Source organism: Archocentrus centrarchus, chromosome 8 (assembly GCF_007364275.1).
Source record: "Archocentrus centrarchus isolate MPI-CPG fArcCen1 chromosome 8, fArcCen1, whole genome shotgun sequence".
Taxonomy (NCBI): Eukaryota; Metazoa; Chordata; class Actinopteri; order Cichliformes; family Cichlidae; genus Archocentrus; species Archocentrus centrarchus.
This window is the reverse complement of record NC_044353.1, coordinates 12,020,183-12,037,987: the sequence shown is the minus strand read 5'-3', so window position 1 is coordinate 12,037,987 and position 17,805 is coordinate 12,020,183. Positions and strand designations below refer to the sequence as shown.

General features: G+C 40.0%; 3 protein-coding genes across 4 annotated transcripts; 2 read left to right on the top strand and 1 right to left on the bottom strand.

Annotated features, from left to right (window-relative positions):
• Nucleotides 1-169: 169 nt before the first annotated feature.
• Nucleotides 170-3,416, top strand: LOC115784717 (uncharacterized). Its single transcript, XM_030736045.1, has 4 exons — nucleotides 170-619; nucleotides 725-793; nucleotides 1,539-1,831; nucleotides 2,434-3,416. The coding sequence occupies exons 1-4, from the start codon at nucleotides 394-396 to the stop codon at nucleotides 3,310-3,312; spliced, it is 1,467 nt and encodes a 488-aa protein (XP_030591905.1). The 5' UTR covers nucleotides 170-393; the 3' UTR covers nucleotides 3,313-3,416.
• A 1,916-nt stretch (nucleotides 3,417-5,332) lies between these two features.
• LOC115784721 (GTPase IMAP family member 7-like) lies at nucleotides 5,333-9,532 on the top strand. Its single transcript, XM_030736050.1, is given in 7 exon segments — nucleotides 5,333-5,647; nucleotides 8,429-8,548; nucleotides 8,551-8,613; nucleotides 8,616-8,942; nucleotides 8,945-9,064; nucleotides 9,067-9,319; nucleotides 9,321-9,532. Coding segments are annotated over 7 exon segments (1,008 nt in total). The 5' UTR covers nucleotides 5,333-5,589; the 3' UTR covers nucleotides 9,388-9,532.
• Nucleotides 9,533-12,072: 2,540 nt separating this feature from the next.
• On the bottom strand, nucleotides 12,073-17,411 carry ccdc97 (coiled-coil domain containing 97). Of its 2 annotated transcripts, XM_030736053.1 has the most exons (8): nucleotides 17,365-17,411; nucleotides 17,031-17,272; nucleotides 16,747-16,922; nucleotides 15,531-15,690; nucleotides 15,245-15,333; nucleotides 14,971-15,163; nucleotides 14,720-14,843; nucleotides 12,078-13,906 (listed from the first exon to the last, which is right to left on the bottom strand). In XM_030736053.1, the coding sequence occupies exons 2-8, from the start codon at nucleotides 17,080-17,082 to the stop codon at nucleotides 13,786-13,788; spliced, it is 915 nt and encodes a 304-aa protein (XP_030591913.1). In that variant the 5' UTR covers nucleotides 17,083-17,272; nucleotides 17,365-17,411; the 3' UTR covers nucleotides 12,078-13,785. The 2 variants fall into 2 exon arrangements, with proteins under 2 accessions (XP_030591914.1, XP_030591913.1); XM_030736054.1 differs by having other exon boundaries at nucleotides 12,073-13,906; nucleotides 16,747-16,924; nucleotides 17,032-17,411.
• Nucleotides 17,412-17,805: the final 394 nt, after the last annotated feature.

The following is a 17,805-nucleotide window of genomic DNA, read 5'->3' as shown; positions in this document are numbered from 1 at the left end:
TCCGGATTATCATCTTATTTTGATGATGTTTTTTTGTTTTTATAAACAAACGTGTACCAAATGTGCGGTCAGTTGACGTCATGGTCACGGATGCCAGCAGCAAATCCTTGCTGTGAGCTGCGCAGCCGCCCTGCGCATCCGTCGGCTGAGCTGAGGTGGTCAGCGCAGCCATTTCCGTGCCCCTCACGAAAAACATGCAGGGGGTGGCATTTGTCCATCACGCGCACAACTAACCAGTCATGACTTTAGCAGCAGGACTTCAGACTGAAGTCTGCATCATCGATTAAGAGCCGCGATCTCCAAACTTTCTCCCAATTCAACGCCTGCGCAGACAAAACAAGCTCTCTCCGTTCGGCTCCTATTTCTTTTTGTTGTTGTTTGTTTCTGTCAGCCATGGAGGGAAATCTGCAAGGAGGCAGCAACGACGCAGCAACACTGCATGTGAAAACTGAAGCGGTGGATGAAAATGCATCTGCGCTGGTTTTGGGCAGTCAGGAGTCGCCTGCGCCCTGCGGAGATACCGCATGCAGAGGAGGAGGAGGAGGAGTGGAACAGACTGCAGAGGAGCTGGCTGACACAGAGCTGCAAGCTGCCACGACAACTACTCCCGTACTGCTGTGTGAGTGCTCACGTGAGATCATTTACGATCGCGTTCATTTTCATTGCCAACCAAAATCTGTTGCTTTTCAGTAGATCGTGTATCTTTGATCTGTTCTGTCGTCAGATCCTGTCAGCACAGAGCGGTTCTTCACCACATCTGGGGATGGAAAAACATACCTGAAGATAGCTCCAGGTGAGTGCGGTTCACAGTGAGAAGAGAGCGCTAATAAGAATCTAACAAAACGCGGATCAGACTGACAGGTACACACAAAACTCAAGTCATTCTGATAGAAATAATAACTGTCGACACTTGTGTAAACTAACTTTCTTAATAATTCATATAAAACTATGATATAGCACTATGCATTCACATATGTATAAATTAAATCCCGTGGCTATTATAATGAATTTAAACGAACTTCCTAAAACTCACAAACACAATTTTATTTGCATTAAAATACTAACATAGTTCAAGCCCACTTCATGCCCCTTAAAAAGTCCCTAAAAACTTCTGATCTTTGCTATTCAGATCTTATCCTTCACAATAAAAACAAACAAAAATAAAAATCCTGCATCACTGGGATTGTGTATTGTTTAATCAGATTCTGATGCAAATGTTCCTAAATTGTGTTGTGGTCAGAAGTTTGCAACCACCCATCGTGGGCATAAATGTCATGGTAATTTTGGGCTTTTGCCTGGGGGGTGGGAGGGGGATTGTACAGCAGACATCTTTAATGACTTTTAAAAATAAGAGTTTGATGTACAAGTTTGAATTCGTTTAGGATTTCCTCTAATCCACACAGAGTCAAAAGTATACATACAGGCTCAAATATACACACATTTACTTAAATCATGCCCGTGATGAGTGGATGGAAACTTTGGGCAGAAGCTGTATATATAAACAAGTGAAACTACGAGTCACCTTCATTCTCTCCCAGCTTCAGTGATGCCCCCTGCTCCTTCAGAGAAGACGCTTTCCTCTGGCTCGGATTTCTCCTCCAAAGCTGTTCTGTGTCTGATTGAGGCCGTCGGACGCCGCTGGGGTCTCTATGAGACTCGGGAACGCTCGCAGCTCTTCCAGAGTGTCCAGGAGGAGATGGCCTCCAAGGGGCACGTACTTCCTGTTGAGAAAATCCGACGCAAGTGGAACAACCTTATTGTCACGTACAAGAGGGTTAAGGACCGCAGCCGGGAGACGGGACACGCTAAGACGTCCTGGGAGTTCTTTGATGTAAGTATAATGGGAAGAGAAACTGGGCACAGAAACCAGTTGTTGACATTTTGTACTAATTTGATTAAACCTCAGACATAGTTGCTATGAATTTATTTCTAGCCCACTTCCTTATTTCCTTTTTCAAGTGGTTTTGAAGTTTTAGTTTGAAGTTTTAGTCTGCCTGTGTACACTGCATAGTCTATTCTCCAATTATGAGCTGGACAATACGTTGAAAAGTTTTTGTTCCATAATTTATAATAAGAAATATGGCGTTACAACAGGACACGTGCCCAGATGTCTGGAGCTGAAAACTGTTTTTGTCATATAGTGTAATGTTGAATTTATATACTTTTATTACCATAAGAGAGCTGAGGCAGTGTAGAAATTAAAAGACTGACAAGTGCCTTGAGGGTTAAATGAAGGATAGCACTTGTGCAAGGATGTTTAGCCACAACTGTGAGGAAGAACAGCAGAAATAACTCAGTTTATAACATAACATAATAAATGACAGGTTTAATGCCAGTCTGAGGACAGCATACTGATAAGACATGGATTACAATGCTGTTTGATGTATTTATGTCTTTTCTCCATATCTTTGGGTCTGTCTTGTTCCACTGTAGTTGATGGACGCCACCCTCTGTGACACCATTGGCACTCAGATCGTCAACAACAAACGAAACAAAGGCAGCAACACAGCTCCTACACTCTCTGCTCCTTTGGCTAAGATCGCTGCAAAGCCGCTGCAGCATCCACAGCTTCCACAGCCGACCACCATCATCCGCCCTGGTGGTGACTTTGCTGCTGGTGGTGGTGTGGAGTCAGTAGGTCTGGGGTCCAGTGCTAGCACTGCTGCCAATACCTCGGCGACTGCAGCAACCATTAGCTCAACAAATGCTCCAGACCTCAAGCCCCTGATAGTCCTCAATGGTGACATTGTTACCACTAGTATTCATCCAGCCACCATTGTCCCGGCTCCTTCTTTTATTTCCTCACCTTGTTTTACAGAAACAGCCTCCACATCCCCTTCACTTGTAGCAGCTAGCAACACAGACCTCAACACGTTGGGCTTTGCAAGCCGTAAAGCTCCATCCATCTCATCAGGTGTCATACCTTTCCGCCTAAGTACAGCATCGCTTACCCAAAGTCAGAACCTCCTTGGCATCTCCTCTTCATTCCCCCTCACATCCTCCTCTCTCACTTCTTCTGTTGCCACCTCTTTGTCTACAACAACTGTGTCTGGAACTGAAGGGCAGAACCAGAAAGAAAAAGGAGAGCAGAACAGCATCACTTTGTTCCAGGAGATTCTGAAGCGACAGGAGGAGCAGGCCTACCTGGATCGAGTGGCTCGCCGCAGGGTTGAAGCCAGAGAGAAGAGGCGCGAGAGGAGGGAGGTGCGAATGTCAGAGTCCCTCGGAAGGATAGCCACAGCCCTGGAGCTGCTCTCCTCCAAACAGGACACAGTCATTGCCCTCCTGCAGAGACTGGCCGATCGGAAATAATCTACGATGAAGGGCTGGAAAGTAGAAGCTCCTTTTTTTTTTTTCATAAGCTCTACCAAGCTCCTGCTTATGAAGATCTCCTGTGCCATGTTTGCTGAGCATAATGTATATAAATATAAATGTGATGAACTCTTCACAGAATCACAGTGTGTTACTGTTTCATGTGTTTCCATTTTTGTGCATTACAAATGTGTTAGTTTGCTTCACTAACATCAAATAAAAAGATTCTTTTGACTTCCTCCATGAAAACTGTGGTCCTCTGAACACCTTGTGTCCAGATTAGAAGAGTGAAATAGTAATTACCAAAAATGTATGAGAAACTATACCTAATTTTAATGTTAGTTTGTGCACAATATTAATAATAGTTCAACCTAAATCACGTTAAACATTTATTCAAATTTGATCAAAAAACATTAAAAATAATGTATTTATTTAAATAGTGCATTTCAAAGAAGCTACAATAAACTTTGCATGCAATTAAATCAACCATTAAATTTTATCAAGTACGTACAACAAACCAAACCAAGTGCCTTTAAAGACTTTAAAATACCAGAAACATTGAGTTTTTAAAGAATCTGAAATGAAGACAGCGTGTTAGCGTCTCCTCAAGTCTTTCCCTCCTCACGAGGGGCTCAGAAGCATCCCTGTCACATTTCATTTTTAGGTTTTAGCAAGAAATGCCCAGGAGTGACCCAGCAGACAAGCTCAGGTTTCATTTAGGCTTGTAGGCGGCTAGCTATATAATTCACTTCCCCTTCTATGAGCCTTAAAGGTCAATGTTGTGATTATAGTGTCAACCCCAAAATAAACTAGGAGCCAGTAAGGTGAATTTAAAACCAGAGAGAGATTAGATTTAGCTTGGCTATGAGTCTGGATGATCAGTCTGACTCAGCTGAGGTTTAGTTGCAAGACGCGAGACTCTAGTACAGTACTCTAGCGAGAAATGAATGGATGAATTACTGTCACCGGAGTATTGCCTGAATTTTCACCTGGATCATGACTATAACATTCGGGACAAATGGAATTTTTCACTGAGATGTAGTGGAGTAGTTCTAAATGAGCTAAAAAATGAACAATTCAGTTGATGTGCTCTCATCTCAAAATACTATTTGGGTACTGCGCTCTTGTAAATGCAGCTGATGCCTTTCCACCACTGAAAATAAATACACACATTTGAATATATTTTCACTGCGTGTTCAAAGGCTTATCCCATTTTAAAAACATTTAAATATAATGACCACCAGATGGCGCCCTGTGACCAATAATTGGTTTTCTGCGGGTTTAATAAAACTTAACCGCAGAAAAACAATTAATGGGCACACTTTAGGTTGTTCATCTGTTTTGTAAGTGGATGGATGGTTAATTAAAAATGGGAATGTTTTCAGAATGCACTTGTTCTTTATATACAGAAACAAAAGGGGAAAAATACATTCAATTATGTGTTTCATTTTAAAGATAAAATTGCTACACTGGTCCAGACCATCTGAGATCAGATTAGGCTGTGTGTGACCTGAGTTTATAAAACCTGCTGTATAAAATATAGCAGTATCAATACATTTAATATAGTTTCCTCGTCGCATTACTTGTCACCTTTACAAACAAATAAAAGGCTAATTTCCAGTCAAAGTTTCATTATTTTGGTGCAGTGACAGTGCAGGGTATGCTGGTCTTATTAGGTTCAGCTGAAGCAGAATGAAGGTACTGAAAATCTACTTGAAATCACAACTCCAAACAAAGGGATCGTCAGATCTTTGACAATAAAGGTATGTCCCATCCAGGGGCTTCCCTACAAGACAGCCTACATGTCACCTAACTGGAGCTCGGAGATTTATATAAAGCTGTCGGGGCAGAATATGGATCACTTTCGTTTTCCTTTCCTGGATAGGTGTCCTAAAAAAATAACATCTGTCCTGTAGTACTACCGACTGACCGCCGTGGTGGTGTAAGGTTTTGATTCACAGGGTAGTGAGTCAGTGACGTGACTGAAAACTGGTGACTGCGGAAGGAGTGTGTGTGTGTGTGTGTGTGTGTGTCCCTAGCGGCAGACTCCTCTTCACTTTCCTCAGCTTAAAACAAGACACGGTAGAAAAAAGGAAGCTGGGTTGAAAATAGTCGGAACAAAGAAGCTTCCCTAACGGACTCACTCTGAGATTAAACCATCACGACTATTTAATCAGCGAGAACAAGTGAGCCGTGTCCCTCAAGCCGCTAAATTCACTGACTTTGTATAAACAGACAGTATCTCACAGTTTGCTGACACCTGAATCTTTGCCCACCATGAACACCGTGTACGATGGCAGCGTGCCTGCTACAGCTCAGAGTGATGAGGACAAAGGTCAGTATGAAAATACTCTTATTTTAGTTTTGGCAGTGATTGTAGTTGCCCACCACTTCCTTTCCAATGACAATATATTTGTAACTGCGTTTTTGCAATAGAAGTATGATTAAACTAGAGCCAAGTTAGCAGTAGCACTGTTAAACCTGTAATGGTGTTCTTCATGCTTCTTATTCCCACTTTTGAACTCTATAGACTGTTTGTATCCTTGGAATAAAGGCTTTTTTTTGTCTGCTTTCCCTGTCTCTGTGTCCTGCTTTTACCTCTTCTCACTTTCAGCCTCCATGACACAGCAAAACCTGTCACTGATTCTGAATCTGTGCATCAAAATTTCAACTGTGTATAAGCATTATTTAATTATGATTAAACTTTACAAATGTGAATATTTTAGGTAGTTACACAGTTACAAAGCTTAGACTAGTGGCTTAGTTACTTAATGAGTTACTTATTGAAGTATTTAAGGGTTGTGGTATTGATTAGAGGCCAAATTTACAAAGGATTTTTTAAGAAATGTCTCTTAGCAAGCCACATCTCAACCAGATGCTTTTGGTAACCATCAAAAAGCTTCTGGCATATTTCTGGCTGGATATTTGACCACTTTTCTTGGCAGACTTGGTAGAGTTCATTTAATTGGTTGGTTTCCTGGCATGGTCATGGCTTTTAAGGATAGTCCACAAATCTTCAATAGGGTTCAAGGTGCGGTGACAGTTTGAGTCTTCTTCCAGACCTCGGCAAAGTGGTGACCAGGGTTATTATAGTTAACGAAAACGAACGAAATAACGAAAACTGAAATTGAAAAAACATTGTCGTTAACTGAAATAAATAAAAACTATAATTAAAAGGAAAAAACGATAACTAATTAAACTGAATTGTGAGTTTACAAACTAACTAAAACTAACTGAAATTATCGATAAACTGACTTTCATTTAAGCCTTGTGGATTGATATGAATCATTGTTTCCGCTCTCCGAGTTAAGCTGGGAGCGCCATAGGACAACTGTGTGAGTGCGCATGTGCGTGCGCTCACCGCGCTGGTCCGCAAAGTAATGGCTGCGGTCTGCAGAGAAAGCGGCAGAGTCCCGTATGGAGGTTCTTTGAGTACAAACACCTGCACACGACCACAAGGTAATTAACACACACAATCCAGCTACACAAGCATAAATGTGGACATGAGGTCGACAACTTCCGTGGGTTGTGTACAGAGGCCGCAAAGACCCTGCAAGTTTAATTAGCAGCATCTAACCAAGCTAGCTCCAAAACAGAAGCAGCTTCAGGTGGTGAGAACATCAGGATGCAGCTGGATTTGAGCTTTGACTCCTTCAAAGAGTTTGTTTTTGTCAAACACCACATGTAGGTGTTATTAATCGGCTGCACTGATGCTGAACTTTATTGTGGAGTTTATTGTAGAATTTATTGAGTTTGGGAGTTCATGTTTTTCTTTGTTTTCTCCCTGCTGATGTTCATGTGTGTCCTTAATATTACACAAATTTAGCATGTCTTGTGAACAGTTGGTTGTTGAATATATTTCTTAAATGTATCTTTTTGTCAAGTTTTCATTACACAATAGTCACTTTTGCGCCTTGAATCTTGCACCTGATTAGGTATGAAAATACTAAAACTAATACTGAAACTAACTAAAACTAAGCATGAAACCAAAAATAAAAACTAATAAAAACGAGAAAAACCACTCTGAAAACTAATTAAAACTAACTGAATTAGAGAAAAAAAAGTAAAAACTAACTAAAACTAAACTATAATGTAAAATCCAAAACTATTATAACCCTGGTGGTGACACATCCAAATACCTACAATTGTTTAACTTGATGATCCTGGACTCTGCAGTTCACATGACTCATTAAGCTTCTGGAATGGCCTTCTTTTAGGTGTTACATGAACTATTCGTATTTATTATTGAGTGAATGAAATTAAAAAAAGAAAACGAAAAGCAAAGAAAAAAAAAAAAGCTTCTGGAATGGCCTTCCCAAAGCCCCAACTCAACCCTATTCAAAATTTGTGGACTCCCAGGATTTTTAGAACTACTAGAACTCCCATAGGCAGTGGTCATTCTGACCACCTATGGGAGTTCCAGTGTTAAAAGCTGGATCTGTGCCAACTAATTTAAATGAACCAATTCATTCAAGAAGAGTGGTCAAATATGAATTTGCCAGAAGCTTGTTGATGGCCTCCTATATGAGAGGATGTTAAAAGGACACAATCATACAGCTGGTTGTTTTGGGTCTCTTTGAGTCTTTGTCTCTTTCTGTTTTCTAAATGAAGTTTGACTTTGACCTTTTAATTCTCAGTTGCTTGACCCCCTGCAGCCCCCTGTCTCTTCGATCTCTGCTCAATAGTGAATCTATTGCCACAAAGATACTTTGTTATGGATAATAAGCAGACTAATATCATTATAACATATTTGTAATTATTGTTTACATTTAGTAATAGCAATTGTCTGCAATAAAATTCAGTTTAATAAAAACAGTTTTGGCTAATAATACTAAAACATTTTTTTCTCAATACAAAAATTTTATTTTCTGAAAAAGTTAGAGATGATGAGTTTTATATTATCTTAATGAACAAATGCTAGCTGCAGTGTCATATAATTACTGCAATGTAACAATAAAAAGATGGCTCTGTTTGTGTTCTGGGATGTAACAGTCTGGGCTAATATGAGAAAGCTATGAAGGGCAAATATGAGAAGTCAGAATGATGGGCAGAACAACATTTATGAACTTTGAATGTTTTCTTAAAAAAAAAAATGCTTGTTTTATTGGTTTGACAGAGCCCTTGAGGATCATGCTTCTTGGGAAATGTGGTGCAGGAAAGAGCTCGAGTGGCAACACCATCCTCAATAAAATGGTGTTCAGGTCAGAGATGAAGCTGGGGAGCATCACTGTCCACTGTGAAAAGAGTCAGGGGAGGTTGGAGACATACCCGTTGTTGTGATTGACACACCTGGGCTTTTCGAGAAGGAAGCAACAAGGAGGACATCATTCGAGAGATTCTTCAGCGTGTGAAACTCCAGGAACCAGGACCCCACGTCTTTGTGTTTGTAGTCCCTTTAGGAAGGCTGACTCAGGAAGACCAAGACACCCACACGCTGATTGAAGCAAAGTTTGGCCCAAGAGTGTGGGACTACACCATCGTGCTGTTCACCCACGGGGACCGCCTGGAAAACAAAACAATAAACAACATCATTACCGAGAGTGATGAGAACCTCCGCAACTTCATACGGAAGTGCAGCGGTGGCTTCCACGTCTTCAACAACAAAACCCCAGAGGACCAGAAGCAGGTGACAACTTTATGGAGAAGATCCAGACTCTGGTGGCGCTGAATGGAGGTAGTTACTACAAGACAGAGCTGTATCCTGAGAAGGAGAGGAAAATCAGAAAAAGACAAGAGAGCATCCTCGAAGAGAGACTAAAGAAATTAAAAATAAGGAGAAAAACCTGGAGGATCATTACAAGGATGAAGACCTAAAGATGATGAAGACAAAGATGTGGAGAAAAGAGGAGGAGATGGCAAGAAAAGTTGCAGAGGAGGAACTTTGCAGCAAGTCTTACCTAATGAAGAGTCTGAGGGTCATCCTGTTCCTGGTTTTCTTGTCTCTACTGATCTGTTGGGCTATTGGGGTGGCAGCAAAGATGCTTTTGGGAATAGGAATGATTTTATTGTGTATCTTTTATGGTTTTTCCAGCTACCCCAGGAAAAATACCATGGCTTACTAAGAAAAGACAATAGATGTGCTTTTACTATGAAGCACTGCAGTAACCGATGATATATCACTCTGCATGTGATAGATGAATGTAACTGATTTAATTCCAGAGAAATTATATATAAAACATTTTCACAGGCAAAACAACTGTACAAATGCTGAGAAAACAAATAGTGGAGAGATTAATAAAGTGCTATTATAAATACATTTTGAATTATTTGGTCCATTGTGGAATCACTTTACAGCAATATGTAACATGTAAGTGACTGTATGTGATGTGATCCTCACAGTGGAGAGAGCTTGACACTACAGAGCCCTCTGGTGGTTGTTTTAACACAAGCTCTAGAAAATTTACAGGAAGCCCTTAAGATATAAATTGGAGGGAGTGTTTACACCTGCACGGTTAAGTTTCATTTCTACTGTTCTGTGACATCACTTGCTGTCTATGCACAGCAGAGGTGAGTGCTGTTTTTTTTTTCTCTTTTTTTTAACACAAGGAAAGATTTTTGTTTGTTTTTGTACTTGGATATATGACAGACAGAGCATCAGTTCTGAATCCCACCTCTTAATCTTTGAATTCAGGTGTTTTCATTGCCACAGGTGTGTAAAATCCAGCAGCTAGTCTGCTTTTACAAACATTTGTGAAAGAATGGGCCGTTCTAAAGCGGTCACTGAATTTGAGTGTGGGTGCAGTAGTAGGGCGCATTACTACAAGTCAGTTTATGAAATTTTTTTTTTCCTTCTACATTTTCCACCATCAACTTTAGTGCTATTATTACAAAGTGGAAACCAACAGCAACTCTGCCACAAAGTATCAGACTATGTAAAGTTACAAAGCAGGTCCCACATCTATCTATCTATCTATCTATCTATCTATCTATCTATCTATCTATCTATCTATCTATCTATCTATCTATCTATCTAGTAGCAGCACCAGAGACATGAACCAAACATGAACTGAAGCTTTGTAGTGGTGGGCACTAACCAGGAGAACAAAGAATTCAACATTCACTTGTATTACACCATCCTTTTTTTAAAGAATTGTGCCTCTACGATAAAAACTTTTCCCCCCCATTAAATCTGTTCAGAAAGGATATATTTAATTCTGAAAAATACAGTAGTAAATGGAGAGGAAAAGACTGTGGTCAAGCTCTTTGTGGGAAGAAGAAGAGGAAGAAGAAAGAATTAGCACAAGGAAAAGAAAGAGTCACCCGTAGGCTCATATTCGATGATGATGAGAGGAAGAAGAACACAAACAGGCGACACATGAGAATATTAAGCCCTTGGAGTCATTTTACACGCAAGATCAACATTTCTGTAATTTCACGTGCACGCGCAGGAAAGGTCTGTGTACAAAGTATGATTCATCTGCAGTTGTAGGCTATAATGAGAAAAGCCACTTCTGAGGGTATTTCCTGTTTTCATTGTCCTACTTGTGCAAATGCAAGAGTATATCAACATGTTGAGTGAAACTTCAAAGTAAAAGTTCCACCTTTTACACATAACATAAAAAGAAAGTCTTTAAAATATAAAACAATGAATTTCACCAATATATTTTTAAATTGGCCAAAAGATGAAACCACACAATGCTAAAATAGTTGATAGACACATTTAATTACTTCTCAGTTTTCACCACATCTATCTATAATGTATTTTGTGTGAACACTAAAATAGGCAATGATGTTTCAACATCAGATGAAATAATTAAATTGAGCTTATGTGATTGCAGCGTTTCACCAGATACAGGTTTAGGCACCTCTCTCCTCTCTTTGTGTGCAGCCATCACAATCGCCTTCACTGGAGGGCATTTTTGGCTTTCAGGAACTCAGGGTGAATCTCGTCCACCGCGGCCCTGCCACCAAGGAATTGTGACCACACCCCCAGTGATGGGCGAATCATCCCCCCTCATTTTCAGACTCTGCTTCCTCTACAGAAGGCATGTCAGTGTGATTAAGGAGTTCCTCAAAGTATTCCTTCCACGGCCAAATTATACCATCAGTTGAAGTCAGCATTGCCCCACCTGCAGCACCGTTTTCCCCTCCGGAGTCACCTGAAGGTTTACAGAATCACTTCTAGGCGGTCCAGTAGTTCTTTCCCCCATTTTTACTATGTTTGAAAACTAATTTTCAAAGTGGCACGTTTTTCCAGTTTTATATGATGTGGGATTTCAGTTGCTCAAGCACTTCAGGGTCTCTTTTGTTTTGTTTCTTTAATTTCATAAGCCACCAAATGTTCTTAAAGATGCGAAGTCAAGCCAGTTGTTTGCCATTGTCTTTCTGAATAACACAAAGCCTTGCTGTCTGAATGGCAGAATATTTTGTTTCATAAATATTTTTTTCAAATCCAGATTTAGAGTCATTTTTGCAAAGAGTGTCCTGGACCAACTTTGGCAGTCTGAAACGTTTTGCTAGCATCAAATTCAAAATAGGCCTGAATTTTTTGAAAAATATTTCTTAGCTTCAACTTTGGGCATGTTGATTTTGTCTTGCTTTAAATTCATGGTTGAATCCTAGTTTTTTTTTTTCTTCTTCAAATTTAATAAACGTGGTTGTATTAAAGATATTTCCCCTTTTTTTCAACCAACTCATTCAAACATGTTTCAAACTGATCTTGTTCAAAACCATTTTTACTCTGTTACTAGTCAAAATAAATACTACTATGTTCTTGAAAACAGAAAAGTAAAGGACATCTTGACATGCCAACATCTGAAGTCACTGGAAATACCAACAAACACAGCCATCAAACAACAAAATGTTCAGGAGAAATCGGAAAAGGAAACAAGTGAGTTGTTCAAAAACTAAAAAACACTGCATTTCAGCTTTTTTTTTTGCCTATTTTTTTTTCTAGAAGAGAGAGAAAAAAAATCAAATTTCAACATATGTTTTCTACTAAGTTTACAGGGCCTGCCTTTGAACCTCTCATTGTATTAAATGAGAAATTAGTTGCTTTGCTTTAGTTCTCAAATGACAACTGGAGTGCTCAAAACAGTGTGTGAAATTCTTCACAACACTGGTTTGCTTGTGTAAAAATAAAGAGCGTTTCTCATTGTCAGCATTTAGCACATATGGGCACACCACAAATATGACTGTAGTTTGAACAAATACTGGTTTGCACAATCTTTGTGATCAGAACAAATGAATCATTTACTCACCAATATAACTAACCAGCCACTTTATTAACTAATGCAAATGACGATGAGGATGAAGATGAGGAACTGCCAGTGGAACAGAGCACAGAAATGAACAGAGAGAAGAGGCTGAAAATGAAAGAGAAGTTGTAAACTTAGGACCTGAAATCACTGGAAATACCAGAGATGTGACGTCAAACACAGAAACCAAACAGTGAGATGGTGAGAAAGAACTTACAGGCAACAAACAAACAAAACAAAAGCTTTTTTTTTTTTTTTGGCCTTTTTTTGAATGTTTTCTAAATTTACAGGGCCTTCCTTTGAATCTCTGGCTGTGGGAATACAGAGGTCTCCTGCTCTGGCCATAAACGCAGCTGAGTTACAAGTGGTGAGGCCAGACATGAGGTAAGGTGTAGCTGTCATATTATTCAGGCAAAGATTCTTCATTTATTCACACAATCTTAAGACATGTTTTTTTCCACAGCTCGTCCGAACAACTCAAACCTCTGACGGCATTAATTCCTCACACATAACGGAGGCCTCGTCGCAGTGGCCCCTCAGCTAATTCTGATTTGGATTCAGTGCCTCTTGATCAACTGAAGAGGGAAAAAATAAAAATGCAAACTGAGGGTGTTGAAATGACAACATTATACACATTGAAAATAAAAGAATTCAAAAAGCAAAAATTCATCCTTCTGTGAAGCTGACATGCATTGCAGACAATTCACTAAAAGACTGCTGCATCATGTACACAGATCTACACTCATGTGGAAGTTTCTCAGGTGGAATTTACTTCTGAAAACTATAAAGTTGTGGGAGTCTGCTGCATTTATGCACTATACTTTTTTGATGTGCTATACTCAGTTTTTCTCTAATATTGTTGATGCTGAGTAGGGATTTGGGTTTATAGTTTATGGATATTTGATTGCTTTACTAACTCTGATATTTCCTTCTTGCAAAATTTGAATAAACAATATTGATGCATTTTATCTGTACATTATGCAAAAGTTATGACACTGTGTTACCTTTGGCCTAAAAAGTCCTATTATATCCACAGGCTGAAAAGAAAAAAAATACACACAGTGGCCTTAAAATGACATCATACTTAGGGTTTGTAGTAGCTTCTTTGTTTCTGTGAGTTTGAACAAGAAACTCATATTTCTACAAATTTGCAAAGACCCAAAAACACATTCATTACATCTTTTGTTTGTGTTCAGGTGTCACATTAAAAAATAGAAACTCTTTTTGTACATTTGTATTTACAGCTCAGTCAGAGCAGTCCTTAATAAAACAGATACTATTCTGTCATATCTTCTTCCTCCTCTTCTTCTTCTTCATCATCATCATCAAAATATTTATCCTCTGCATCTCTGTTGACAATGTCCAAGTTGTCATAGTCAGGATTCTCATCCACCTCACTGTAACACACAACACACAAACACTTGAAGACATGCTTTCAAAGCCCAGAGTGTTGGACTTTGGTCATAGTTTCCACTGAACTTGAGGTCTTTCTGTAACTTTTTCCTTTCTGGAGTCAAAATTAGCTACTATGGGTGTCTTAGTGCTGTAAAAGAACTGCTGACTGTTGTATTTCAATCAAACCATGACCTTTTTCTAAACCTCTCTCCTTAGTTTTTAACTCCAAACACCAACTAAGTCATTTTTAGTGCCTAAACCTAACCAAGTTGTTTTTAGTGCCTACACATAACCAGGTAATGTATTTAGTATTAATAATTCTGGCATGAGTGACATAATGATTTTATACATGGGAAATACTGATTTTGTGTACATGGACACAAATCATACATATAAGACCGGACAGAAGAAAATTTGTCTTCAGGGACTCAATTCAATAGATTCCAGGTAGTGACTACCTCTTGAACTGCTGTGAGACTACACTGCCTTCTATCAACAATAAGCAGATTTCAGCTTTTGCAGATTATTGATGATAAATGTTCAGTTTCTCTGTGCCACTGTTATTCTGTGAACTGCCAAGTGAAATTATGAGATTCCACTTCTGAAGAATGAAGATCTCAAATTTGATAACAAAGCCATTTTTTTTTGTTCAGCGACATTTTCAAAAAGCTTACTCACTGAATTTACAATCTTCACCACTACATACAGTAACAGTCCAAGAACGTGACTGACAGTTGTCTTATCTGTCAAAGGCAGCTTAAGGTTTGCTACAAAACAATCCACTCTCGGCTTAATGGAGATGCTGTGTGTCAGACCTGTAGTTGAAATCTTTGTCTTTGCCATCTAGGAAACGCTGGTGCATCTGACTGATGAACTCCTCCCTTAGAAGAGCCTTCTCCTCTGGGGTGGGCTCGCATTCCTTCTGCTGGACTCCATCACCTACAGTACGAACAAAGAGCAGAATAAGACAGGTTGGGGGGAAATGAAGAAGAACAGAGAAACAGCCTCAGACTGCTTCTTTGTTTCTTCACATCAGTGTGCTGCGTTTCCTCCAACCCTGTCTCACCGTAGTCGTCCTCATCCTCTTCTTCTTCCAGGGCACCATCCTCTTTCTCCTGCTCCTCCTGCAGACGATTCTGGATAAGTCGCTCCTGGTAGGTGTTGAGGAGGAGGTGGGCGAGCCCTCCTGTACCTTGCCCTGGCTCCCCTGGTCCCCCCTGTGCACCATCCAGCATGGCCTCCTGGGAGCGCTGCAGCACCTGAAGCATTGATGATGGCAATTAGGAAATTACTCTGAAATATAGAGAAACTACATAAAGCTCAAGAAAAATTAACTTCACCTCTTCATCTGTCAGGTACTGGCCAATATACTGTTCATACAGCAGTGGCTCCCTCATTCGCATCTGTTCTTCACTGAAATACTGACCCTCTAGGAGAGGGCATGGCAAAAAACAAAACAAAACAAAACACAAATAAACAAACCCTCCTCCAAAAAAAACAGAACGATTATGAGTTCGGGAGAAACACAGAAGCTGGTGAGTTAGCTGCAAGTATCAGCTGTGGCTAAAAATCACTGCATAACACCATTTAAAATAGTGAATTGCAAATGCATTAGTGTTCCCCTACCCTTCTGCAGAGCCCTGAGAGCAGCATAGCGCTGATTTCTGACTCTAGTCCTGTCGGTGCATCCTGCAGCTCGCCTCTGTATCACCTTGCTGTAGTGCTGCGCTCGTGGGTCTGAGCTGACATCAGCAAATGCTGACAGGTGCTGCGGCTTCAGGCAAGCCTGGATATTGTGAGGAAATGACAGCAAATTAATGATGGCTTCTTTGCCAGTACCATAGCTGATTTCTGTGGGCTAGGAGATTCAATTATTCCTAACCAACCATTAAAGAACAACCTATACATAACACTGATACCTAGCCATGCCAATATACTGAATTTGAGCAGAATTAATCTAGTCTGAGACTACAGGAGGATTTAATTAATTAAAATAAGTTTAGTTTTGCAGCTACTTCCCATGCTCAAATGCGTGTGCTAATAAGCACAGGAACACACTAGAGCTTGCCATGTCATATGTCTGTTATAATACAGGTATACATTTTTACATGACATAAAAATATAATTTTGTGTCATCATGTGTTTACACTGCCCAGTGCGCAACAATGAGACAAGCCCTGAAATGTCTGGGAGCAAGAGCCGCGTGTCAGCCTCCAATGATGATTTAGTACATAAAACAGAAGCCACCTCAACAATCTCCAGCAAAGCATGGTGCTTTGCAAAATATGCAAGAAAACTATTCCTGCTAAAGGTGGAAACAGCAACTTGTTTTACCACTTGAGGCAAAAAAACACACCGTGGAGCACAACCAGGTTGTGAAGGAGGAGATACTAACAGCTGGTGATGTGCAACCCTAATGTAAACAAATGAGTCCACTGAGCGCGCTAGCTTCACTCCATGTAACAGGAAGAGTAAAAGGTGGGAGGAAATTACTGATGCTTAAAAAGCTCGATCCAAGATACGACATCCCAGCTAGAAAATATTTTTCTATTTTATTATGTAAGAATATCTGTGCAGCTCCTGAAGAGTTACAAGTTACTTTAGTTACTGTTAAACTAAAGTGATAAGCAATCATTTTATACTCAACACTAACTAGGCTACTTTTGTGCTTGCATTTGACTTATACTCTATCACTACTATTGCACTACAATGCTGCAGCTTCATTTCCTTACACTTATAAATGCAGCAAGCATGAATAAAACATTCCTGAAATATGGTGATATAATTTTGAGGCCATTTAAACCCACCCCTGGCATACACACTCAGACCTGTGTGCACATACATGGTACCTCTCCAGGAACACCAGCGGTCTGCTGCGGTATTGATGCAGCAACTCTTCTCTGCGTTCCTGTACGGTCAGCTCGGCCTCTCCAATCTGCTGGCTCTTCACCTGAGTCCCGCTCACAGCTATGGCCTCTATCATGGCGTTCACACAGCTGGACTCAGTCAGGTTATATTCTGTATGATGAGCAGAAACAGGCATTACAATGACAGACAACACTTGGCCCTAACGCGTAGATAGCTGTGTTACACAGAAGACTACGCTGATGCAGCTGATGGGTTCACCTGGGTGTCCTGCACCGTCCGCTGGGTGACTGTGCAGCTGGTGGGGTCGCATCTCCGGGTCAGCACTACTACTTCTTCGGCTGTTCTGCTCTTGTCTTCAGTTTCACACAAGTTTGGTTGTGTTTTAACAGGAGGGTCAATCTCTCCCCACATCATGAACCACGGCCTCAGCTCACCACCGTCTTTCCAGCAGCGAACGATGGTCAACTAAGAAAAGCTTCGCGAACTGCCAACTTCCCGCCCTGATTTTTTTAAAATAACGATTAATTTTTACATTTCATGTGAAAATTCTTGCATGAAAAATACAATACGCTAACCACGCGCATTATTTTACCTTTCACTTGTTTAATATAATACTCCGTTCCCACAACGGTCCGACATTCTTTTGTGTCCCCTTCTCTCTGCAACCGAAATAATTGTTCCGGCCCCCAGCCCCGGCTTTGCTGTGATTTTGTCGCTGGCTTGTGGGAGGCTTTTTTTTTTTTTAAACATATAAAAGCCTCGATCCATCTATTTTCTTCATTGATATCATTGATAAGTATTTTACAAATAACTATTAAATATATACGGCAAGTGGGTCACCGGTTTTCTTTTTCATCCTTTAATTAATCAATGTGTAGTCTTTAATAAATATGTGATTCCAGATAGAATGTTAGGTGACTTGACCAATATTTTATTATTACTTTGTTAAATTACTTTCTAAACTGTTTTTATTTATTTATTAGATTTAGCCTTTTACAATTTCACCTTAGACTACAAAATTTCTTTAGTAAAA